At 39.7% G+C, this 26,948-nt stretch overlaps 1 protein-coding gene and 1 long non-coding RNA gene across 2 annotated transcripts; one reads left to right on the forward strand and one right to left on the reverse strand.

The window, feature by feature from the left end:
* Positions 1 to 8,205: 8,205 nt before the first annotated feature.
* Positions 8,206 to 25,896, reverse strand: LOC141753175 (uncharacterized). The gene is made up of 3 exons (XR_012590407.1): positions 25,781 to 25,896; positions 21,662 to 21,728; positions 8,206 to 8,322 (listed from the first exon to the last, which is right to left on the reverse strand). It is a non-coding gene; the product is annotated as an uncharacterized LOC141753175 (long non-coding RNA).
* On the forward strand, positions 14,329 to 16,151 carry serf2b (small EDRK-rich factor 2b). Its single transcript, XM_074611493.1, has 3 exons — positions 14,329 to 14,471; positions 15,483 to 15,591; positions 15,704 to 16,151. The coding sequence occupies exons 1-3, from the start codon at positions 14,465 to 14,467 to the stop codon at positions 15,795 to 15,797; spliced, it is 210 nt and encodes a 69-aa protein (XP_074467594.1). The 5' UTR covers positions 14,329 to 14,464; the 3' UTR covers positions 15,798 to 16,151.
* Positions 25,897 to 26,948: the final 1,052 nt, after the last annotated feature.

Here is a 26,948-nt window from a genome sequence, read left to right on the forward strand (position 1 = left end):
CAGACTTTTGCACTCTGATGAATCGAATGCCTTTAAAATCCAAATAGGATGTAGGCTGTAACTTTAAAATGCATCTGCAATATCATTTTGGGGATTTTATAGTCTGAAATGATTAATGAACCGGTTAAATCTTGGATCAGATCTGAGCCTCAATTAAAGGGCGGGTCCATCTGAGTTTTTTCCATTTTTTTCAAATGGAAACGCCCACTCAGTTAGCAAAAAGCAGTGACGTAAATTACCACAATAAGCTAATCAATAAGGTTATGGATAATGTGAATGCTAGCACTAGCTGAGTCAAAGTTATCTGTGATAAGTTTGGAAATAACTGAAAGGATAGTTCACATTTTTTGAAGTAGGGTTGTATGTACAGTATACTCCTGTGTTCTGCCAGGTAAAATTATTATTTTTGTGAATGGAGTCTGGTGGCTTTGAAGAGAGCGATATAACGGCTTCAGTTCCCCGTTGGAAAGGGCTGTCTGATGGCGAGGTAAAGCGGCTGTGGACGGGAGCAGCAGAAAAATGCCGACCGCCTTCTATGTAAAACATACTTATATCAAATATGAATGTTTGGATTTGAATACATAAAGAACACCACTGGGAAGCTACAGAATGATATAAAAACCACCCTTTAAGTCTTATTTAAAGACTTGTGATGGGGAGATGTAGCGGCTCTGTGAAGCTGTACTTTGAGCTAAATGCTAACGTCAGGTAGGGATGTGACGGTGAAGAAATTTGCGCCATGCACACCGTCTATGACTGCTCTGTCCTCCGCACGGCATTTGCCTCATTAACGTTATGGTTTCCTTATAGCATTGGATTTAAATCCGAAGTATTGCCAAATAGGCGCTTTTGCGTTTTGCTTTGACACAAAATCCTCCGCCATCGTCTTGTCTGTCAACTCTCTCTCGTCCCGTGTATGAAATCTGACTCCTGCTGATCTGTGCTGGGACGGAGCAGACACTTTCACTTTCAGATTGAAGCATCCGTTGTCCGACTATGAATTGATAGTACGCCGCCGATACGCCAAAATGAACTAAATGGGATTTATTTCTAAAAAACAAAAGGGCGGTGGGAGCAGTGGACACATAATGTAATCGGTGTATGCCCGATCACCGTGTACTGCGGCAAGCCTAACGTCAGCATGCTAACAAGTTCACAATGACAATGCTAACATGCAGATGTTTAGTAGGTGTATTCCATGGTCCTGATCTCAGGGATGTTAATGTGTAAAACTTCTGAGCAAAGCCTTCTGGCTGACTCACACATTTCTGTTTTTAAGAACAAGAAAAAACACATCAGTGTGTTATTTGTGTGTGTGTGTGTGTGTGTCTGTGTGTGTGTGTGTGTGTGTGTGTGTGTGTGTGTGTGTGTGTGTGTGTGTGAGTGTGTGTGTGTGTGAGTGTGTATCCACCACATGATGCTGTTCCCTTTGAAGCTTATTAAAGTCGTCGCCTTGTCAAGAGCGGTATTATGTATTACGACCAGGTAATCACACTTGAAAGTCAAAGGACTAGAAACATACAAAAGAGTTACACAGTGTCTTATCTCAGAGTTTAATACTACTCACTCTGTGAATGTTGTTCAGCTGGATGATTGGAGCTGCCTCATCCCGAGTTTTATGGGGGGGTGGGAGGGTGGAAGGCTACAGTCATTCAGCCCGCTACAGTTTCCCCGCAGCTCTTTAGGGTCTCGATGACTCACTCAGGCCACAGACGTCATCTTATTCAGGGCAGGTGCCTTCGTATTGCCACAGCTGCATGACACGTCCATAAAGGAGTGAGGGAGAGTAAGAAAGATGTATTGAATGTGCGAAAAACAGGACAAAACAGAGGAAGAAAGGGAAATTTATGCCTTATGTTTTGCAAATATTTCCGCTGCTTGTTGAACAATGTATGCATGTGAAAGTTCAGGTCACGCTGCTGATGAACTAACCAATGTGCCACGAAGCACAAAGGACATCATGCAGCACGACATCATTATCACTGCGGGTGACTGTCAGCTAAAAGGGTTTGGTTGGTTTCTGAGCCTGGGTGGAGCACACATTATCCTGCCAAGGGATGAGGAGAAGCAGTTAAGGTCAACTTGTTTTGCATCTGAGTTACAATTTCATATTGGCATCAGTTCAGCTAAGGACAGTGAATGTCAGGATACCAACTTTAAAAGACAGACTTGACACAAATGGATTAATGTGCATGTTTCATCCATCACTGAAATAAAACTAGCGTGCCAAAGTGGCCAGCAATACAAGTCAAGTATATGTAAATGAAATAGCTAAATTAAAGCTTTAATAATCAATAAAAAATTTTATATTAACAATTGATCAAATGTGTCATGTAAAAACAGTTGCTCGTAGTGACAGACTATTATCACCTGACTCTGTAGTTCCCCTAAACTCTACAGAGCGTTTTAGTGTCTCTCAGCTCATTGTTTTGGTTTTATGACCAACAACTTTACTATTTTGTTTCATTCTCGTCAGCTTCATTTCCAGTTTGTACACTAACTGCTCAGCACCAAACAATAGAGTTAACAAGTCAGCAACTAGCTGGTGAACCAAGAGGAACATTAAGCAGCTAAAGAGTGTGATATTTTTCTCAGGAGTTAGTGAAGACTATAACAGAGCTGAAAGGAGACTGAATATTAATCTTAAATACATCAGGTGGACATCAACACAACACAAATGAATGATGATTTTGAGTTCACCATATCAACTTAAAGGTAATAATATGCCAGTGTTGTGTTTGCAGATAATAGTTCACAGTTAAAGATACTATGTGCAGTTTTTATGTCATTCAACATTTCACACCAAAATGTACTTTGGGTATCCTTAACATGCTGTTAGTTTTGCCATGTCTAATGTCTGCTTTGTAGAATTCAAATAATGATGTTTATAATGAACTCCCACACAACACAGACTGTGTTAAGTAATCATCACTATCGATATTAAACACTTTTATAGCTGAAGAGCCCTGGGAGCAGGATCAAGACTGAAGGAGCAAGCTACATCTAAATCCACCCTTCATAATATTTGTCTGCACGTGTCCTCTCGGGGAAGAGGCACTGTGGATATTTGTTACTCCTTGGACCAACAATAATGGGCTTTACTGTACAGACCCAGTCTGCTGTACTAACTTCGCCCTGCTCTGGTCTCAGGAGCCCTCTCTCGAGACGGGTAAGGGGTTCCCATGTGTGCTGCCACTCAGCTAATTGAGGCCTGGTAAAGGCAAGTTGCCATGGAGGAGACTCCCACATTGGGATGCTACTTTTAGTCTCGCTCTTTTGGGAACACTGGCAAGTTCATGCTGAATATCTGATTTATATTTTTCGTGCATAGAGGAACAGTAGAAACTTTACATTTCTTGTCTGAATGATTTCCTTTACATTAATCACATGTTTCTTAATACATACAGACAATATACAGTCAAGTTAAGAAAAAGAAAAAAATATGGACTTAAATTGACTACAACTCTTTGTCTAATGACAAGGTAGATAAATATAATATATGTAATAAATAATAATGTCTATCATGTTGCGCACTGCGATTGAACAGATGTGTGGAGATGAAAAAGTAAGCAGGGTTTGAACATCTCTCTTAAAAGAGCAGTGTGTAGGATCTGGGTAGATGTGGGTCACAATCAGCTTTAATGTTTCTTATGGGCCAAAAGGGTTGAGGTTTTTTATTTATCAGAAGTAAATTTAAATAATTAAATATAATCTGGCCAATCCGGGGCCCTTGCAAATGTGGGGCACTTAGGCTGCAGCCTGGGCCAGCCTGTGCATTAATCCACCCCAGGTTGTACAGTACGTACTGAACATTATATCGGCCAAAAAAATATTGTCGTGAGAGATGCACCGATGAGCTCAGTGGAATCAGCGGCATCTCATGCATACAGAGTATTTTCAGTGAGTCGTCACTGCTCGTCCTCTAGATTTCACAGAGATGGAATAACTCTCTGTACTTTACATGCAGAGTGGGGAGCCGTCAGTCAGATCGTCTGTTGCTGGAACCGACCAAAATGAGTCAGCCAGGAGACAGTGGTGATCTCATGCACAGCAGGATGACAACAGAGACATCTTAAGCAAAACATGCAAGCAAAAATATGTTTGCACAAAATAAATAAAAGCAGACGTGATCCATATTTTGACAGTTGAGGATGTTTGTGTGCGTCTACGTTTGTGTTCACTGTAGTTCTGGTGCAATTATCCCATTTCCCAAATCAATTTGATGTTGGACCAGGCAACCTTGTCAGAGGCACTTGGTATGATCCAGCACACCACAGTCACTGTTATCTAGTCATCCCTATATTCTGGACATCATGCATTAGCAGAGAAATGGCTGTTACCTTGGCAACCATTTGAAAACACATCATCTGGACAATGTCATGATTTCATTTCATTATCGTAATGAGACCAGTCTCGACGTAAGTCCATTTTCACAATGTGGGCAGTGAAAATCCATAAAACTGCATTATGGATTTGTCTGTACGGCCTTTGTTCTTTTTAGTTGCTAAATGTTTGTACAGAGTCAAAGGAGCAATGACGAGGACTTTTTAACAACAGCCTGTTGCGTTTACAGTTGATTTAACCCACTCCTTCATTTGGTGCCGTTACTTAAACCAGGACACAAACACAGAAGAAGACAGAGTGTATGTCTGGTGTAAATTTAGAAAAATAAAGCCATCATTTTCTCCTTGGATGACTGCTATTGTTCCGCGCTAAAAGAAAGAACATTGAATTAAGCTGAATCAGAGGACAGCTTGTCACGTTAAGCTGCACACTGCAACGTAGTTGTGTAAAATCTGACGTTTACATGAGGAAATGCAATTTATGAATCAGCAGATCAAATTGAATTTGTTATTCTTTTCCAGCTAATCTCACAATGTTCACTTGCACTGATTCACAGAGGGGTAAAAGGGTAAGGTACCCACTCATAGTGACACCCAAAAATCTGAATCATCACTTAAAATATTGATGATTATTGTGATGCAGCTCGGTCAGACAGTATCAAGCTGACAGATCTGACTGCCTTTTTCGCATATTTCCTTTGCTCTCATGCATTTTCTCAGTGCTTTCAGTAAGTTACCTCCATAGCTCTGTCAGTGAAATTCAACCCAGCCTAATCTCTCCACCCCTGCTGGCTTGTGCTTAGTGTTTCCACGGCACAGGGTCAACCAGTGCAACATCTGCACTCCGGGAGAAATTACCTTGACGCTCACGTGTCTTCTTTTGTCCCCAAATAACTTTTGATCAAGTAGACGAGTTCCCCTCAGGCAAGGCCGTTACACCTCAGATAAAAAGTGAGACAATAGGTCTACTGAAGTGGCTTCTGCAGGAAATAAGGTGAGAGAGGGAGTGAAATACTAAAGAAGAACGGGAGAAGGTCATTTTGTCTGGCTCCAAAACAGCAAAACCTCCCTCCTCCACCTCCCTTTTTAATCAGTGCAAGAAACAGGTGGACTCTAAAGCTTCTTTGTGTGTCTGACTCACCAAACTTTTATTGTTCAAATTCATATTTTAATGTTAATAACAATGATGTTTCAGTTATGTCTTAGCTGTAAAGAGAAGAAAAGGAAAGGACTGTGTTTTGAGTTATCTAAAAGCCTAAAAAACTATAAGTATAGATCACATGATCAAACTGAAGTATGAGTAGGTTAAAGAGATTCTTCTAGTATGTAATCAATAACTCCCTTCAGGCTCAGCACCCAGACACCAGTCAATCTCTATCTTGTCAAGAAACACACTTTTTAAACACGCCCTATTTCCCCCAACAATGTAACACATTAACCCACTTTAATGTTCTTTTCCGCAATGTGAACTGTACTTACATTGTTGAAAGCTTTATGTTTATTGCAGAGGAGGACAAAGACGCAAGTGAAATTAATACCTGCCTTGCGTAATATAGAGGATGACACCCATGAGAGCTGCATATTGTGAGAGAAAATCTTCAACCAGACCAGATGCCTTCAGGTCCTCAGCCACATTAAATAATAACTTCAATAAAGACAAACTTTAGAAGTCAATATCAATAGTTTTACTGTAGATCAAGCAGGATACAATAAACCGAGCGCTGGTCTCGAGAGCAGACTGAAGCACCTTCAATGGTGCACTAGCTTTTATGCATTAGCACAAGTGCCCTACAACAGGTGCCCTTCTACCGTTATTCCTTATTATTGACCCCCTACACCCCAATATTTCCAAGTTCTGTGTTGGATTCAGCATTTTCAAAATCTAATGGTGTCAACACAGTTGTTCCCAAACCTTTTCATCAGGACCCCCCTTTTCTAGATAAAAAATATTTTCAAGCCCCCCTCAGGCCAGTGCAGAACCATGCATCATTGATATTCAGCCTCGCTCCGCCCCCTCTTTATAACTCTGGGCCCCCCTTACGGGTCCCATCCCCCAGTTTGGGAACCATTGGGTTAACCCTTGCATGTAAAGGAAGCCACATTTTCTTAAAGGCACTTCCAGTTTTGGACACCATCAACTTTTAGCTCAATGTTTATTACAGAAAAGATAATTATCAAATGATCATTAAACTTGATCACTCACATATTAACATATAGTCTATGCAAGAAATAATTTTCTACACTATATAACAACATTTTTTTCTGGCCTCAACAAACAGCGAGTTTGAAAACCTCTTCGCAGTGATTAAACTCAGAATATGTTGTATTTATAGTTTTTTATTTTGTCTTGTCATGAGGTCATATATGTGCGTATCTACTTGATTACTGAGGAAGAGGAACTAGCAATAACTGACCTATACATGCAATCTTTTGAGTCTGTCTGAATCTATTCTTCATGTGCAACTTTGAAAAATTAACAATACTTTGCTCTTTGGCAAACTCATCATGCAAACTCAACCAAACAATAACTGCTCTTTTTGTGGTTGGGAAGTTGAAACATATCCACCAGCGCTGCCAACTACTGTTAGCAGCCAATTTTTAGTCATGCTGGCGGTGTGGCTCTAGGAATGGCAATGTTTGTGGGTCAGTCCTCCACTTTGGTCCAGACCAAGCGGCAACTTCCGGTGCTGAGAAATGAAGCCAACGCAAAGTGCCAAAAAAAAAGTGCCACTTCCTCAAATGGCAACTTGAGGCTGACTCCAAAAGCGAGTCAGTATCCATAGACCCCCGTATTGAAATGCCCAAATTTACAGCAGAAATAAACATGTTTACAGCTTGGTACAAAAAACGGTTTTGGTCTCTATAGCCAATATCCCTGTTCATGCCCTTGGTACAGGGAGTTAATTTCTATACAACTCACCCGCTTAACTTCTATTAAGGCTTAAAGTTAGGTATAATTAAGGGCATGGCAGCTTTGAGTGACAGGTGGGTGCCGTACCACGCTTGCTAGCTACAATTCTACAATTTCATTTAGCAGACGGTTTTGTCCAAAGCGACGTACATCTGAGAGTTCGTACAACACAAGTAAGGATCTAGATAGGATCTAGATAGCTATCTGCTCTGCTGCGTCACCCGGGGTCGCCTCAGCTCCATCACCGCTCCACTTCTTTGCCCATTTTTGGCCTGAGTTAGGCTGTATCGCCACTGCCAAGATGGCAACGGCTAGAGCCGCCCACTTTGAGCTTCAAAACGTCTCTTCAGAAACCTATGGATGACGTCACGGAGACTATGTCCATATTTTATACAGTCGATGGTCTAGACTGAAATATCTCAGCAAATACTGAATGGATTGCTATGAAATCTAGTACAGAAAATTATGTCAAATTTGTTCAATACTTTTGTTTAAAACCAAATTCCTGCAAAATTAGTGACATTTCCATCAGCCTCAGCTTAAATTAGCAAATGTTAACATGCTAACACGCTAAACTAAGATGGTGAACATGGTTAACATTAGCATTTTAGCATTGGCATGGTGAGAATTGTAGCCTGCTGCACAGTAGTATGTAGTAGTAAGTATGTTAACATTCAAATACAGTATTGTACAATACAGAATACACAATACCACATACATAAATATATATTTAAAGGTATAGGTATACGTTTTCAGTAGAGAAGAAAAATACATGTACAGTAGTTTGCAACACAGCACAGACAACATAATAATTTCACAGGCCCATGTCAAAATTAGCTCCAACAATCAGGACGCGAGGGACATTAAGGCGATGCAGAAGACGGGATCAGCAAGTCCCATCAATCATTCATGACAGCAGGCAGGAGTCTGGCAGCGTGATGGATGACAGCGGTGAAATGAGACAGAGGAATGCACCGTACGTCCGGCTTGTCACACTATACTGCCACACATCAGTGCCTCCAACACTTCCTGATCAGCGTCAGCAAAGAGCGCTCCAAACAGTGTAGCCTATGCATGAAGATGGTGCAATCAAATGTTGGGAGGAGAAAATTAATGGTGGTTGTCCAGTCCTCACACATCATATGCACCACACAACTCCATGATTTTCACGAATCATCTATCTCCTGTTTGGACTGAATAAAAAAACAATCAGCAGTCCAAACACAAACACAACAACCCCTAAAACAGTGAATCCACACTTAGTACTGTGACATAATCATCCCACAGCACATACATAATAATCAAACATGCACACACATGTTGTAGGCATAAAACTGAACAGTGAACTTGCATGTGATCATGTGAAAGGCTGTCTGTCATTAAGCAGTCAGTATGGAAAAGTGCTGGAGGTAATGAGATGTCAAGGACTCTTACTGTTAATATAAAATCCTCCTGTTAAATTTAGTATGAATTTAATGGAAAACAAACTTTTTCCTCCCCATCATCTCCATTTGATTAAAATGCAGACACGACTGGCAACTGAGGTGCAGCAGCAGTCACACGAGGATAGCATTAACATTTAGAGGCTTTGTAAAAGCAGAAGCAGTCAACATTGTCAAAATTACCAGGTGGTGATAATTGCACTGGGAGACAAAAATAGTTTGCTTTAAGCAGGATGCTGTCACTGAAAGCAGCTGTGGGGAAAACAAGTCAAAGGCAGACATCCTGGGCTGTCCTGTGTCGCCAGCAGCCCAATAAACTGACCACAGTGTTCAACATGCTGTTCTACACACTGTTAAAGTCTTCATGCTCCAGCACGCAAGTGGTATGAAAAAGCCATTGCTCTAAATCCACCAGATCCTCTGTAGGTTTACTTTTTCTGTTAGATTCACAAGTTCACAACAACTTTTTCAATTTATATAGGGAGGACCCAAAATGACACAATTTTCTTGGGTCCATCCATAAACAGACTGAGTCCCAAGATACAAAACTACATAATTCCTTTGAGTCCAGTGATGATTTTAAATTTGGTGGAAGATGATTCAAAATCTCCCTTATGAGGGACTGAAACTAAAAATGGAATAATATGACGTCAATTTCATCTGTGTATACACAGAAATAGATGCTTGGTAAGGTTCTATTCATAATCCTTGGATACAATTTGTCAAATAAACCAATTAAAATGATATGTAAGCATATAAAATGCACTGTATATGGGGAATGGAAATCCATAAAGTCAGAGCCATCAGGAAGGGCTTATATGCTACAGATGTCAGTAGTCATATTATGTCTTTTCTAATTACTACGAAGCTGTTGGATGTGTCATGTTTGCGAAAAAGTAAATTACTACATAAAAACTAGATATCTATCATTCTACTCTTAAAAATGTTCAAAATTAAGATGATTTGTTGAACTACTGAAATGGTAACAGTTAATGTTTTTAGCCTTGCTAGTGGCGTGTTGGTCGGTTAGTCCACCACTTTGGTGCAGACTGAAATATCTCAGTAACTATTGCATTGCCATGAAATGTTGTACAGTCATTCATGATCTCCAGGATGAATCTTAACGACTTAAGCGACCCCTCCTCTAGCATCACCAACACGTCAAAGTTTTCACTTACCCAATAAATATATCTCGAAATCGGTCGGATGGATCGGCACAACATTTTGTACAGACATTTATGATCCCTTCAGGATGAGTTGTAATAGTGTAACTTAACTTTTCATCTAGCGTTATCATCAGGCCAACATTTTTATTTGTCCAATATTTTGGTTTATGACCAAATACCTGCAAAACTAATGACATTCCCATCAGCCTCAGCTATATTTTAAATTTAGTGCTAATTAGCAAATGTAATCCATGCTAACACGCTAAACTAAGATGGCGAGCATGGTAAACATTATACCTGCTAATCATCAGCATATTGAGCATTGGCATGGTGAGCATGTTAGCATACTGATATTAGCATTTAGCTCAAAGCACAGCTGCCTCACAGAGCGTGTGTGTTCATAGTGTATTCCTCTCAGTGATGTGTGACCACCTGTCTTAAGGACATTTCTAAATGATTGCTCATTATGTTTGAGGAGGCATGCACATGATCTTGGTATAAAGGCTTTGATGAGAAATATGAGAAAAAAGGGTTTGGGCTCTACTTTTATCGGTTAAAGTAAGATTTTAGCCGAACATCCATGAAGAAATAATATCCAGAGGGCTGCAGACCAGAACAAACATACAGCATATAATTAAATTCAAAGAAGACCTTATTCTTCACCCAAATAGACGGCTGGCTAGACAATCATGGCTGTAGTTTGATGGCTCATTGTATTCAAACAGTAATTATGTCCTTAAAATACAGTATTCGTCTTTCAGAAAGAAACCCAGCCCTGTCTTCATTCTCCTCCTGCAGCTCACTATAGGTTCCACCACTATGGACACGTTTTAAGATTTCTCTCCAGATGCAATATGCAGACTGTACAGTTGTTATCATCTACACAACCGTGAACTTACATCTTTAAAACATACAATTCATTTTTATATTTTTGCTGATTCTGAAAAATATCTCGTTTTTATACTCCTCGCGTTGTTTAATTAAATGTATAGCTGCAGACAATCAGAAGTTTCCCTAGTGATGAAACAGATGTGGTAACTTACTCCTGATGCAGTTGTTTGACTGTGGCATAACCTGTAGTGCATTACAGGCACAAGCAGGTTCAGCTTCATACTGTAAGTGGTCTTCTATTCATAGTTTCAGCGTCTGGGTAGAAGTTCAGTTTTGGGCAGACATGACTCAGTCATCTAGCTTATTTAATTGCCAGACAGTCCATAAAATCGCCCAACCAAAACATCATGTGGTTCTTATTGTAGAACGGAAATAAAACAATTAAGAAAATTCCATTTCACACTTTAACCCAGTGCTAGGCAATAATTCAATAATATCAGTGGAATCATGCTGTGGTGATTTGATTAAATTGTTATACAAATGTATGTTGTCCAATTAATTGTCCAAGCAATTTGTATTTTGCAGTAACATAAGCAGTTACTCTGTTTTTTTGTGTTACTTGTGTGCGTTTTGTCTGGTGTAATACACAACACTGGAACACACTTGATTGTACTGATCATCAACTTAACTATTTTACATGTAATCTATTTATGTATTTGATACTTTTATCATCTCACTCTAAAAATATACTTTTTAAATGATTAATAGCCTCTCTGTGTCAAGCATGACAATGTAGATAGTAGTCTGAGTGTCTTCATTTCCAACTTTACTTTAGCGTAGTCTGCCACCTGCTGGCTCTTTTGTAGAAAGCTTTTAAGGAGATAGCTGTGGATTGTGATTGAAGTTAAAGCTGCAGCGCATTGAATTAGAGCAAATATGATTTAAAAAAGTTATTTTTATAAAATGGTCACTATATCCTGACAGTAGTGCATGAGACAGGTAATCTGAAAAAGATCATGTGTTTCTGTGTCCTCTGGTGCTCCTAATGACATCTGCAAGATTTCATAGACCGGAGAAAAACAACCAATCAGAGCCGAGCTGGAGTCTGCTGTAGCTGTCAATCACTCGCGAACTCTGACCAAACGGTCAAACTAGGCAGCACTGATCAAATATGAATCAATATTCTGTTACTGAAATGCCTATATCTCGCCTCAAATGTTTTCAGAAACATTCCGTAGTATACTGTTTAGCTGTAAAATAAGAAGATCTTTGAGGGCTAGATCTTTTAAAACCTGAAAACAGAGCCATGAGGAGGTGCCAAAGTCTAGTTATCTCTCAGAACACTTGTATTATAATATGCTGAAAGGTTATTATGGAATTTTTGCCCAATGATGCCAAAAATGTTCTGCCTACCAATGTCTCATTGAATTGAGTTTTGAAGCTACATTACAAATGTAAGTAAAATTTGCTAAATGTCTGTCAGTAACTGTACCCATAGACATCTAAGGTAACCAAAGTGCAACAAACTGAATGCAAATCAAATTACTTTGAAATACATTTTTTGAAAAAAGCAACTGTGTATAAAGACATGCAGGCCTCTGTGCGTCTGTCTATGTGTCTCCCATCCTGGAGTTGGCCCAGGATGACGGAAGAGGCTTCAGGCTCCATGTCCTTCAGTCAGCAGTTTGATAAACCTTGTTCCGTGTGATTGCTGGAGTCATACATTACCAGATAAACTTTGGATGCAAAACATTCCACTGCATACCATTTTTCATTGATAAAATAGCTGAGCTTCAACGTACATGCTTGACCTTGCAGCAGCTTGAAAAACAAAAGTTGTTTTGAGAGGATTTAGTTTGGAAGTATGTCAAATGCATTAAAGGTCCCATATTACGCTTATTTTCAGGTTCAGACTTGAATTTTGTGTTTCTACTAGAACATGTTTACATACTGTAATTTAAAAAAAACAACTTTATTTTCCTCATACACATTTGAGTCATACAGGACAGATAATAATGCACTATACTCACTTTTAACAGTCTCTTCTGCACTATATTCACTTCTTTAATAATCGTGTATCAAAGCTGTTACCCTGCACAATATTCAGTTCCTTTTTACTAACATGTTTTGCACCATGGAACTGTGATGCTGAAAACTTGAATTTCCATCGGGATCAATAAAGTTACTATCTATCTATCTATCTAGTATTTGAGTAAAAATAATTGTCATAGTATTATATTATAGTATACTTAATTACATTTTTGAACGCATGCCTTTCCATTTAGAAAGCTTTACACTGAATGTAGTATTGCTGCTCTTACTTAATGTAAAGGATTTGAATGAGCTAATAATCTCCACCTCTAGTGTTTGTTATTGTGCTACTATCCCTACTGTTGTTTTAAATTGACGTTTACCTAGCGCATGCGCAGTGCAATCACGGCAAAGAGAGAGAAGGAAGGAATGTTCTGGTTCTCGCGCTGAAGTCTCGCGATATATTGGGACAGCGTCAGAGGTAGTGATGGGAATATCGGCTCTTTTTAGTGAGTCAGATCATTTGGCTCAGCTCACCAAGAAGAGCCGGCTCTTTCGGCTCTTCATTTTACCACTTCTGCCTTTTAAATTCAACCAAATTTAGCACAGTTTTGACCTATGATTATTATGTGTGCACATATATCACTTAAATTATTCAATATAATTATATTAAACCTTATAATTTCTAAAATACCGTAATTTTACATGCTGCTTCGTTTCCGGCTGTCACTCATCTTTTCTGCTATTCGCGCACCGCACTCCTCTCTCTCTTTCTCTCCTCCTCTTCCTCCTGCTCTGTACCTGTATACCGTCAGCGCCCCACGCACCCCCCCGCATCCCCCCGCATCCCCCCGCATCCCCCCGCATCTCCCTGCTTGAAGGTATGATCATTGTCTGTCATCACCTGATTGGTCTCACGGACGTCATTAACACAACATTCAGTCACAGTCAGTGCATGGAGTGCCTGTGGCGCGGAAATGATCATCCTAACATTCTGCCTTGAATAAATAAATAATTTTTTTTTTAAAAACGGCTCTCGGACGGGAGCCGGCTCTTATGGTATGTGTCCACAAGGGCGTTTTCATCATTGGACGCTTGGTGGGCTGTCACTAGACACAGGCTCTCCCCACCTGATTGGACGAACGCTTTCCCGCCGTTGGATGCTGCTCCCAGCTTTCAAACCGGAAACAGTATGGAGGCTCATTTGGAAACTTCTTCTCTTATTTCACGAAAATAGTTCACCGAAATGTGTTTCTGAAAACATTTGAGTTGAGAAATAAGCCATGCAGTTGCTATATTTGTCTTTATTTTGGATCGAAAAGGTTTATTTTAAAAGATTTCAAGGGAGTTTCGAGAGGCGGCGAGTCACATCGGACTCCCCGTGATTTGCATACAGTAGACTAGCCCTGAACTTTATGAAAATGAGGAGCGGGCGTCGTGAGGCTCCGTTTCTCGAATCGCGATGCCACGCTACCAGAATGCATTGCGCGGCTGCTTATATAGACAATGAATTGGGAGCGCGGGAAGCACAGAGCCTGTGGACACGTACCATTATCGTTCACTTAAAAGAGTCGGCTCTTTGAACCGGCTCGTTCGTGACCTACACATCACTAGCCAGAGGCGCAACGAAAGCAGAAGCAGCGACCGACTGGAGAGACGAGAAAAAGGGAACCGACGGCCCTTCGGTTGAGCTGAACTACTTGGAGATTTCGGGGGCGAAAAGAAGCGGCGATTACTAAAATGACCAGTGGGTATCGACATGTATTTTTACCTGTAAGGCATTCGTGTACTTTATTGGATTGCATGTAGTCTGTGCTGGTTGTTCTTCTGCAGCTCATTAGACCTGGATCCAGTCTATTCTCTGAAATGGACGTGACGTTATTTATCACGGGATTCGTGCCAGTATTGTTGTGGGGTTTATAAATCAAGCACACCAAATACATGTGCTTTTTTTTGTTAGATTTAAATGCAATAGACTGGGTTATTATGCTGCAGCGTGTGTCAACTAGACAACATTATGTGAACACACGTTTGTCAACATCAATGGGCCTCGGCCTGCTGTAAAGCAATAGTTAGAGACGTAACACGGATGTTTGGGTGTCAACGCGGCTATTGGGGGACAGAATGATCATTTGTATGTCCTCAAACGTCCTCAAATCGCTGCTTATGTTTTAATTTATAATAATAATTGTCAATAACAGGATGGGAGACGCTTTGTTGCCCTCTCTGTGTGCTGTTGTTCTGGCATGGAGCTGCTCTGGAGCGCCTCTCTGCTGCCACGTCGGCTGATTTTATGTTTTGCACCATTTTTTTTTTTTATTACTGCCATCATACAGTCGAACTTCAGAATCAGAATTAGAATCAGAATCAGATTCAGAATCAGAATTAGAATTAGAACCAGAATCAGAATCGTGTTTATTGCCAGGTGTAAAGAGGTATACACTAGGAATTTAGAATAGATGAAAACGTTAGAATAAAATAAGAATACAAAATTGAATTTCATGTAAACGGGACCGTCTGTCATTTTTAATTATGTCTTGTAGTAGACACGTAGAAAAATTATTTTTTTAACGTTTTGTTTGTTGGGAGGTATATTGAGTAATAGGTGTTTTTTTTTATAAGGGTGTAGCTCCACATACCTGATGTGTTGCTCATTAAAGTACTGTTTGTTCTTATGGTTATTATGCTTCATTTGTTTTAGTACTGTTTTGTTGTTATGGTTATGCTTCATTGTTTTTCTTTTTGTCTGACATTGCAGGAGGAAACCAACGTGAGCTTGCACGTGCGAAGAATGCCAAGAAAAGTGGTGACAATGGTAAAGGAAAGAGGGGCGACGATGGGCTGTCTGCTGCTGCTCGGAAGCAGAGGTAAGGCTGTAGAAGCTACACAAATGTAGCAAATTGTTTTTCTGGTGTGCGTTACTGTAGAGTCTGCTGTAACAAAGTCTATTCTCTCTTTAAATGTCCCTCTCTCCGCAAGGGATGCCGAGATAATGCAACAGAAGCAGAAAAAGTCGGATGGCCCTGGCCCTAGCCCTAGCCCTGGGGAAAAAGAAGACACCACGTCCAAGTAAAGGATGAAGTCGGAGACAAATTCAACTCTGTGCTTCAATAACATCCCATGTTCAGCATTCTTCCTGATATTTATGAGAATGGTTCTGTCATTTTTGTCAAGAATCTAGGATCCTACATTCTTCCCTATGGCAAATGACATTGCTTGTTGGATTTGTTATATTTACTTGGTGAAATTATGTCGGAGCAAGTTAACGGTTGTCCCACATTGGTGCTGCATGCAGAGGAGCATCAGTGGTGTAAGCAGCAGGAGAAAGATGAACAATTCTTGACACAAAGCACCCACGTAACAGTTGTGTATTTTTGTACAAAAATGTCCCCTGCTGGTTTCAAATAAAGTGTATCTTTTTAGTTCATGCTTGCTTGATTTTATTCTGAATGTTGGGGTTGAAGACACCAGACAAGACCTTTTAATGTTTTCACATGATCTGTAATTCTGTTGTGGGAGCATTTATGGGCTGATGTTTACTTTTTAATTATGTTAGTTACATCTTGTAGCATTTTTAATGGCATCACATTGAGATGCAATTTATTTGACTAAATTGACTTCATGCTTTGATTCGGTTTCTTACAGATACAAATTAAACTATAAAACAATAATAGCATTGCAAATACTTTATAGATTTCCAACAAACAAAAGGTGAATAATTGCTGTGATGGATTATATATAATTTCACCCAGACCCTTGAAACCAGATAAACCTTTTTGGCACGTAAACATTTCAATCTATAACCAGCCTGGATATAGATTTTTTTGTGATGTTTAGCAAAAAACTCAAAAAAATCCTTCATTTGTGCAGCTAGTATGACAGATATCCTATTTTTCCTTGATTAACCTGCCAGTTTCTTTTAAATTAGGAGCATAATCTTCAGCTTTGTTCAGTTTGTGGAGATGCAATCAACAATCTGACAAAAGAGAAAATTAACTTAAATGGGAACACCACCTAAATTAAGAATTACATAACAGAACAAAATAAGAGTAATTTCCATGGAAGGTTTAATCAATATTAGTGAACATGAGCTACTCTCTCTCAAAGCCAGAAACCAGAGAAATAAGTCTTAAACTTATGTCATAGGGTATAAAGTCTGGAGCTGCTCCATAGACAATGAATGGGAGACACTGATTTTGTGGAGCCACAAAATGTTTGTTTTCTTTCTTTATACCCAAATGAGCTTTATTTTATTGTAGTGGGAGAGAGTTGTTCATGTTTGCTAATATTTTTTGGACTGTCTTAGACCATAGGAATAACGTATGAATTTTGAAAATGGGCGTAGTTCCCCTTTAAAGATAGCAAACAATTTGTTTTTATTATGATCTAACTTTAAGAATGCGTAATCTATAGTCAATCAAATTAGGCAAGGCAAATGAAGAAATGTTCTTAATCATTTAATAGGGATTGCCACTGCTTTTTCTCTCAGCCTTTCTGTGCCAGGATGCTATCAACATGATGACTTTACAGGATAAATAGTACAGCGTGTGCTCACGGCTCATGGCCTCCTTCCATCTGCAATCCAGAACAACACAGTAGGCTATTATGGGCACAGAACTATGTAGAAAAAAACTCTGATATACTTTTTTGACAGGTGGCAAACAAGTCCACATAGTCCCATTCAACAGTATTTGCTATATGGTTACATGTTGATATTAACACTAGTATAGAATAGTTCTTATTAGAAGTCCTATTTTCCATAAATAACACAAGATATAACATCCTGCCCACACAACTTAAGGAAAGGATACATCTCTGTGTCTCTGCTCTGTCTGGGTTGTGTAACACTGGAGTCTGCCAAATTTACTGTAATTAAACCAAGTGTGCCAGCAGGCAGAATAATACCATCCAAGCATGCTGACCACTAGGTGGAAGCACACACCAAGGGCTTTTTTAAACTGTATTGTTACCGGTGAATATTGGATTTTTCAGAATTTAAAGCAGCCAATAAATTGTGTTTGACTGATTTGGTTATGGTGTATTATGTCCTCTCTTTACAAGAGCACATGCAGCATGGGAGTTATGTCAATTCAAGATTTAAAGGTCTTTTGAAGCGAAAGAAAAGCTTGTGATCAACATGTTATTCATACTGTTAAAATGAAGCGAACGCACACATTTTGTATTATGACTGTTGCCCTCCCACATAAGTGCATATTGCTGATATTTCATAGTGTTCAGTAGGCTACAGCTCAGCCTATTTATAGTCAATAAGCTGTGCGTCTGCTTACTGAAATCCAGTGAGTTTGTATCCTCAGTTCTCAGATTACAGGGCGTATAATTAAGTCACCAGTTTAGCTTTTTTCCATCTCAGATAGCACGGGAAGTAGCTGAAGAGCTGAATAGTGATGAGGAACAAATGCAGAATCAGCAAGTTGCTTAAATTCGAGAAAATTCAAACCTTATCCGCTCTCATCCATGATAGTCTGCTTACAGCTTTGGCTAGATCTCACTTAAATTCAAGCATAAGGCCCAACAGACTGACTGTGGGTTCTGGCAAGTTTTCTTAAAAACAGACCAAGAGAAGAGCTCAGTGGTAATGAGAGACGCAGAATGCAAAGAAAAGACAGGAGTCAGCTCGTCTAATTAAATTCATACAAGAAGCCTCATCTCTTTATGCCTTCTCTGCTGAATATGTTGAGATAGGGGAGCACTGCGTAAAAATGCATTGTTGTAGCAGAGCTGTCGCTACGCTATTTATGATGTTGAATAGTCCAGTGTCAAAGTACAAATTGGGAGAAGATGGACAACAATGAGCTGCAGCTGCTTGGCTTTACATATGTTAAATAAGGCCTAAAATGACCCACAGCAAGGATGGGTGTTATCATTTAATCTAAGTAAAGTCAAATCCTATTTATTAGGGCTGGGACAATACACCTATCTCCCGATTCGATACTACCACGATACTTGGCTTGCCCATTCGATATGTATTGCGATTTTTACGCATTGTGATTCGATATTACGATTTATAAAAACTTTTTTAACACTAGACCATGGGAAAAAGTTGAATCATACACTTCTATGGAGTTTTACTTTGGAAAATATCTAAATTGACACAGTAAGGATGTTTGATTTTCAGCATGTATGTAGTCAGAGATGTCCTAAAGTCAAATATATCAGTCACTGTCAGGCATTATTTATAATTTGTTTTCCAACAGCTCCGAAATCAAAGAATAAAGACATTTCCCTCACAAATTAGTGGTATTTTCATTTTACTTTGTCATTTTGTATTGTCATTTTCTTATTTCCATATGTGTATTTTGTATTTACAGTTCCTTTAGTTAACACCTTTTTTCGAAAACCGAAACTGATTCTGATCCATCATCGCATTTTATCACTATCTCAATCAAACTGATACTTTAAAATATCTAACACAGCTGGACTTGCCCATCATGTTCATCATGTGGTTGATGACTATAGCCACAGGCAGGTATTCCTCCTGTTTCATTATGCTGGTGGTGAGGGCAGCACAGTGGTTTAATATGCTTGTTTTCTGAAGAGAATAAATCTTTGACGCTGCTGTAGCCACTTAGACTGCACAATGAAAGATGGATATATAAAACGTGTAACTGGCTGACAGTGTGTACACAATGCCTTATCACAGAAAGTGTCTCTTCATAGTTATACTACTACTATAAATAATGATGGGGCAGGAGGTACATCCATCAACTATAAACCATTAGATTACTGTAATTCTCCTAAGGTGTGTCTCAGCTTCACCAAATGACGATAATTCAATTTGATATGTCTGTAAATACTTAATACAATTGTAATTTTAATATCAAATGTCTATATAATTCTATATTGACACTAAAGTTTAATGGAACAGTAGGAAAAAAAAAATCATAAAACACTTTCATGATGATGACTGTAGTGACCTACAGCTGCTTCAATCGATGCTGCAGCTGTGTGTATGTGGAGGAATGGAGGAAATGTGTTTTTCCTGCCCTGCTTCATTCTTTCTAATGGTCTTGCACCTTTTAACCCTTGCACACATGACTGCTTCTTATGATGGCTATCCAGAAGCTCGTTTTACTGCTGTATGTCTTTTTCTGAGAGTCAGCTGAGCTGGAAAGCAAATGTAAAAATGTCTGCACACGAGTGAATGTACTGTATGTGTACATGCATGTAGAAGAATTTGTGCATGTTCACACGTACAGTATGATGCATATGTGTGTTTGTCCACATGAAAAGCGTAATTGATCTTTAGAGCTAAATAATTAAAAATGAAAATACAGTCGCAAAACACATTTTACACACAATGCTTGTAATCCTAAAGTTCATGCAGTATTTGTTAACCTTCCTCCAAAACAAGAAGCAAAAGCAGCTGAATTTAAAGGAATAGTTTGACATTTTGGGAAATGTGCTACTTATTTCCTGGCCTCCGCTGAATGCCTTGTTACTCCGGGAAGTTACTGCCAAGAAATACACATTATCCCCTGTAAAATGGCCGGTTGATATTTTTACACTTCATTTAATATAACATGTTATTAGTGAGCTTTAGAGGCCTTGACACACCTCGCCGACGGTCGGCTGTCGGACAGTTTGGGGCCATCGGTTTATCATCCGTCGGCCTAGTTTTGTTGGTGTGTCCCGCACCACCGGCTCTGGTCTGACCGTGTCGGAGTTTTTTCAGCCTATTCGGTGAGAGAAATCCCTCTGATTGGCTGTTAAGCTTAGACGAATCAGTGCACGAGAGGAGAAACGGATGTGAGGAGAGCAAGCCAACAAGTAAAGTCAAGAAGAAAATCACAGAAGGTTCTTCTAATTTTTCATCTTCATCTCATCTGATCATTCCAATACACGGATCTGTTCACAATGACATCGCCATCTGGAGTGAAGCTAAGTGGTGAGTGAGAGCGGTCCTAAGTCTTCCGGTTTCACTATTTAAATGACAAATACAGACTACCGCGACCTGCTGGTGTGGAAGGTTATTTCATCTCACGCAGGCGCAGAACGTACGTGGTAGTGGGCCGTCGGCTGTAGTCTTTGCGGTGTGTTTGAGTGCAATTTTTTTTCCAAGACAAAGGCGACGTGAGGCGATGCAACTAGTGGCCTTTGTCGCCTCTAGTTCTCTGATGTCGGCTTGGTGTGTCCCCAGCTTTAGAGGTGCTCGTAGGTGGATTTTGAGAGAGCCAGGTTAGCTATTTCCCCCCCATTTCCAACCTTTGTGCTAAGCCAAGCTTATCGCCTGCTGGCTGTAGCCTAATATCTATCGTACACACATGAGAGTAAGTGAATAAGCATATTTCCCAAAATATTAAACTATTCCTTTAATTTGGCAAATATAAAAAAGGAGCACAAAGGGAGGAGGAATCTGAACTACTTTCTCACATTTTCTGTATATTGACATAAGCTTGAGACAAGATTGCACATGCTGTGATCTATCCATCTCTGGCCTACCATGTGACACTAACCTCAAATTCTCCTTAATTTTAGTGTGTCCACAAAATCAATGTACTATTCACTGAAATCAAGACCGAAACAAACTGAATAGGACAATAGGAAAAACTTGTCAGTTATATTTCTGGATGAAGTTTCTCTTTAATTAAGAAATGTTTTGGTTTATTACGAGATGAGTTACAAATCCTCATCCATTCAACAATATTAACTATCATGTGAATACCCAGTTTTGAAGGGAGATGGGATGGTGTGTGACCCGTTGGGTTTGGACTGATTTAAAAGATCTCCCAGCTCCTTTCATTGACTGTGAAATAGTAAATCTGCTTTTTCAATTTCACCATCAACGGAGCGTTGCCATGAAATATGCAATGCAATCACAGCTGATATGCAAGCTGACTGTAATTGTTTTCAAGGCTGAGGCAAACAAAAGGCACTTTTCACAGCACAGTGATTTGTTAATAATGAATAGCAAATTACCGTCTTTGCTCTTCATCAAATGGCCGGTGACAGCAGATGAGCGGCTGGCGTTGAAAGTAAATGGGATCTGTCACAGAGCATCAAAAGAGAGAGAACACGTCAAGATTTAGCTGGATTCAGAAGAACAGAGCGACATACAGAAAGAGACTCTTTTTGTTTTTATTAACCCCGAGTCATTCTGAGGAAAGATGTTGGATGAAGAGTCCTCTGCTCAGTCACACAGTCAGCTCTGGATATATCCACTCTCTGCTATCCATCAGGCCAGCAGAGCTTGCACACACACACATGGGCAGTTTGTGAGGGAAGACTGTTATTTTATTCCTGCTGGCAACTGATCTCTGTCTCGGCGGGGATGTTCGGACATCAATAAGGGGGGATTTATTCACAGTGCACTGTCCTGTCTCAGCAGAGTTTCCTGCAGAACATTTTGTCCATCTTGAGGCTGGTTTTGGGTTTTGAAGCTCAACGGAATACTGACTCAGGGGTCAATTTCGGCATGTTCACAAACATGCACTTTCTCATTAGTGCATATGGTGAAATAAGTTGTAATGATGTGTCCTGATGCAAGCACATAAAGATGAGACAGAGGGCTCAGTGGACATGCTTTGTGTTGTCATTTCGTAATGTCCCGGGCTTGATTCGCTACGAAGGGCCATCTTAGTAGATAGTTGTAAATTGGTCATCAAAAACAAGATGTAAACTGATCTCGATGTACAATTTCTTACTATAAAATTATGAAGAAAAACAATACACGACTAAAATTACAATATACTTACTTATTACGCACCGGAAAAAAATTATTTCCATAGGCACCGCCACTTCTGACAATATCAACAAACACGTCTCCTGAACTCTGAGCTTTCAGAAACTTTCCACTTACGAGGTTGTGAATATGACATTAGGGGGGCGTTCATATGGACTCATCTTGTAAACACAGTAAACACGATAAACACGATAAACACGAAAAACACGATAAACACGATCCCTTTGAAGGCACCAAGAGTCATACACCACCTGAACAACGCACAAATTCTCCCACCCAAATCGTCAAATACCGCTGCTTGGTCAGTGCCCCAGGGAGGGCGTGTCAAAATACGCTCGTTATATGCATAGTGTCCTCTCAAAATAAACTTCTGTTTTCACAGGAAGTTGGGTTTAAGCAACACAACCACTTAGTTAGGGTTAGGAAACGGTCGTCTTTGTGCTAACTTCACCGACTAACGACTCACGGGACTGACAATACTGATGAGTCACATGACTAAAGACAGGCATAACAAAATAAGTCAACGTTACTTTTAGTTTCACACGGGACAAGAACAGCTGTCTCCTGGTTGAAAGTCTTGTGTTTATGTTTTGTTTTAATGAGTATTAAATAGAATGATATATAATCTGCCAATTTCCACATCTGATAAATATTTCTCTTTGGCACGCAAGCGAGAGAGGAAGTCAAGAGCAAACAAATTGTAAGCAGAACATGATCACTCTGAAGGTCGATGATTAAATTGTTTCTTTGGGAAACAGATCTGAAAAGAGGAAAAATTAATAATATTGCCTGCTTTGTGTACAGCTCCTCACGCTGGTGTAACCTGCCCTTTTCAACAGCAGAAATGAATGCTAACCACATTAGTCTAGATAATTGACATAGAAAATTGGAAACAAGTCACAATTCATCTTTATTTAAACTGTCCCAAACAAATTAAGAAAATCAGGAGATGAAAAACTCAAACAAACAGGCTACACAATATCATGCCAAGGCCAAACACTCTACCGTCATCCTCTTCTGTCTCTACTCTCCATCTTCATTGTCTTATGTGTGACTCTCTGTGTGGGCATTTGTGTGCGTTACAGGTTCAAAACCTGCCATCATGCCACATCTGCCCACTAAATGTCCGACATGTCCTGAGACTTTAAATCTCCTGAGCCACAGTACAGCCAGTCCAAACGAGACGAGGCAAATCTAGATCCACTGATCCACTATCTTGTCAGTATATAGAAGACTATTGATGTAAACTGAGAAGAGAATTGAGACAAGTTAGGAGCCCTCTGGGACACCTAAAGACACTAATTTGATATTGGCTTTTTAAATGTAATGATTTGAATGTGAGATGAAGGTTTTATAGTGAAGAAGGATATATTGCTGATTTTATAAAGCACAATGCCCTAGGAAACAGCATGGGAGCCTAAGGGGCCTTACACAGGCCGTGTTTTTGCGCCCTAAAATCCATTGTTGTCAATGTAGGAGTATGGCAGGAGTGCTCAAACGCAGGAGCGACGTCATCGCGATGCGCAATTGTTCCCAAGCACCTATTTTCCACAGTTCAACTTTTGGAACGCAGTCGGCAGATGGTCTCTTTTCTTTCTTCCGTAAATATCAGTCTATGGTAAAGTAAATATGGACAGGTTTTGGTTGCTTAGTAACAACAGGCACGACAGGAATACAACCTTCCTAGCACCTTCGATTATGGTACATGTCCACAGCCTCCGTCCTTTCCACACTTCCCATTCATTGTCTATGTAAGCAGCCGTGCAATCCGAGAGACGGGACATCAATTTGGCCGCTCCTCATTTGCATAAAGTTGAGGTCTTGGCTTCTTTATGCAAATCAGGGGCGTCTGGCGTGACTCGCCGCCTCTGGAAACTCCAAAGAAACTTTTAAACTAAATGTTGTCGATCCAAAATAAAGACAGATTCATTAACTGCATGGCTTATTTCTCGCATAAAATGTTTTCAGAAACACATTTTGATGAACTATTTTAGTGATATAAGAGAAGAAAGTTTCCAAACGATGTTGGTTGCGGTTTGAAAGCTGGGAGCAGCAGCACACGAGGGAAAGTGTTTGTCCAATCAGGTGCCTTGTGTCTAGTGGCAGCAGATCAAGCGTCCAATACTGGGAAGCGAGGCGATCTCTCACGGTAAAAAAACGCCCCTGTGGACACGTACCATAAAAGGATGAAAGCGGCACGGCTGGTGTTTTCCACGCGTTTTTAGACGCGGCATGTGTTGTGTACGGCCCCTACTGTGTTACATTTGACTGCATGTGTTAATATCTGTGAGCTATTAGTAATAAACCTGGTTTTGATATTGTCAGGAACTGAGAATAAAACATGTTCCAGTGAGTATCTGGTATTTGTTTATGAGGCCAGATGGTCAAAATTTACATTGAAATACTGCACTCACTCTGGTTTCTTTAAAAGCACCATTTCCTGTAGATCAGTAAATGGTCAGATAACATCTGTCATTACACAACAATGACATTTATAATGTGGCCTAAATAGAAAACAGTAAATTGTGAATCATCCAAAACAGACTGGATGTTTGCAGATGTCTTGTGATGGTCAGAGATATGCAGTACTGCGTGGAGGAGGAAGCGCAGAGCTGCTAAATAACTGAAAGCTAAATAACTGCATGTGTTTAAATGTTTCAGAGATGGACTGTGAGAAAGGGCATGGACAGATCTTGTAGAGTGACCTCTTCACTCTACAAGCTCCATTTTGACATGAGTACAGTGCTGGTGGTTGAAACAGGAGAGAAAACCAAAGCCAGTCTTTACCTGTGCTGTACCGTGATCAAACAGAGCAGCAGTGTGACACAGAGTCCCTGTGTCATCATCTCTATGGCCCTACTGAGTAAACATCATGGGTGCCAGCTACACACCACGTCCAAAAATAACTGCAAGTATTGATTCACACATAGCTGACATTTATGACAAGGCTGCCCTCTGAAACTGTGTGTATCCATTTCCAGTGTGCAGCAAAATGAATATAACGTTAGTGTAACTGGTTGTGAGGAGCTCAAGCCTTGCTCGTAGCCAATATTTTCAGTTCTGTGAGGAAGAGGCTATCTCATCAGCATCATCAGCAAACATTAAATCTTAGTTAAATCAACAATACAAAAACAAAATCTAGCAGATAAGGTGAAGGTTGGGGTGGTGGAGGGGTCTATGTTGCTACCATGCCCAAAAACTGATGTGTAGCTTTCTGAACGTTAAATAAACTTAAAAATCTGGACCTAAAGTTTTATATTTTAGCCAACAGAGAGATAGAATCTGATATAAAACAGCCAGGATTATACCATCCCCATGTACGACAAAAACGTTGGAAAAGAGCAAGTACTACTCACCCATCTTTTAAGTGGTTACGTCTCTAGTCTGATTTTGACCGCACAGCTGATAGCTACCTGGTTTGTTTACATGTCACAAATTTGTTTTAACTCACTAATTTCTTTAACACATTAACGCAATCAATCTTTCGGGGGTAGTATCTCAGTCTTAAAGCTAGAGTGAAGATACTGTTATCATATGAAACTAGAAAAACCTAAGGAATCCATTGTACCAAATCATGCTAGCTTGTTGGGAAGGAGGCTAAATTTAGCTCCAAACTGGAGCTAAATTTGGACACTCATGGCCATTTTCAAAGAGGCCCACTTGACCTCTGACCTCAAGATATGTGAATGAAAATGTGTTCTATGGGTACCCACGAGTCTCCCCTTTACAGACATGCCCACTTTATGATAATCACATGCAGTTTAGGGCAAGTCATAGTCAAGTCAGCACACTGACACACTGACAGCTGTTGTTGCCTGTTGGGCTGCAGTTTGCCATGTTATGATTTGAGCATATTTTTAATGCTAAATGCAGTACCTGTGAGGGTTTCTGGACAAGATTTGTCATTGTTTTGTGTTGTTAATTGATTTCCAATAATAAATATATACATACATTTTCATAAAGCAAGCATATTTGCCCACTCCCATGTTGATAAGAGTATTAAATGCTTGACAAATCTCCCTTTAAGGTGATTTTGAACAGATAAAAAATGTGTGATTAATTTGCGATTAATTGTTTTAATCGATTGACAGCCCTAATACGTATATATGTAAAAATGCTTGTTTATACTCTGGCTTTGTTTTCATATGCAAATTTTATATTAAAGTGAGCCATTTTCACTTTCTCACTCTCAAACATGCTTTCTATGCAAACGTTTAGTACTAAACAGCAAATGACAGCATAAAATAGACTCACACATGCATGTGTCAAAACATGTATTTTATTCATTTATCTTAAAAAATTAAAATAAAGTGCTTTTTATGTACAATATAATAAAAACAACAGTCACAATCTCAATGATACAAAAAATACAGTTCACAATGTTATTTGTACACAACAAATAAAAAAAGGAAATCATGCAGGCAAGACCACATTTGTCTAATAGTTATTCAGTCAACTAAGCTTATGGTGTTCAGTATGCTGAGGCAAAGCTGTCGGTGTGTCTCATGGCTGAGCCGATACGGA

Source organism: Sebastes fasciatus, chromosome 2, assembly GCF_043250625.1.
Source record: "Sebastes fasciatus isolate fSebFas1 chromosome 2, fSebFas1.pri, whole genome shotgun sequence".
Classification (NCBI taxonomy): domain Eukaryota; kingdom Metazoa; phylum Chordata; class Actinopteri; order Perciformes; family Sebastidae; genus Sebastes; species Sebastes fasciatus.

Bases quoted from the DNA above. Each gene is read 5' to 3' on its own strand.
- serf2b (XM_074611493.1), top strand. The intron at 15,592-15,703 runs GTAAGGCTGTAG...TCTCTCCGCAAG, and splicing joins GCTGCTGCTCGGAAGCAGAG to GGATGCCGAGATAATGCAAC.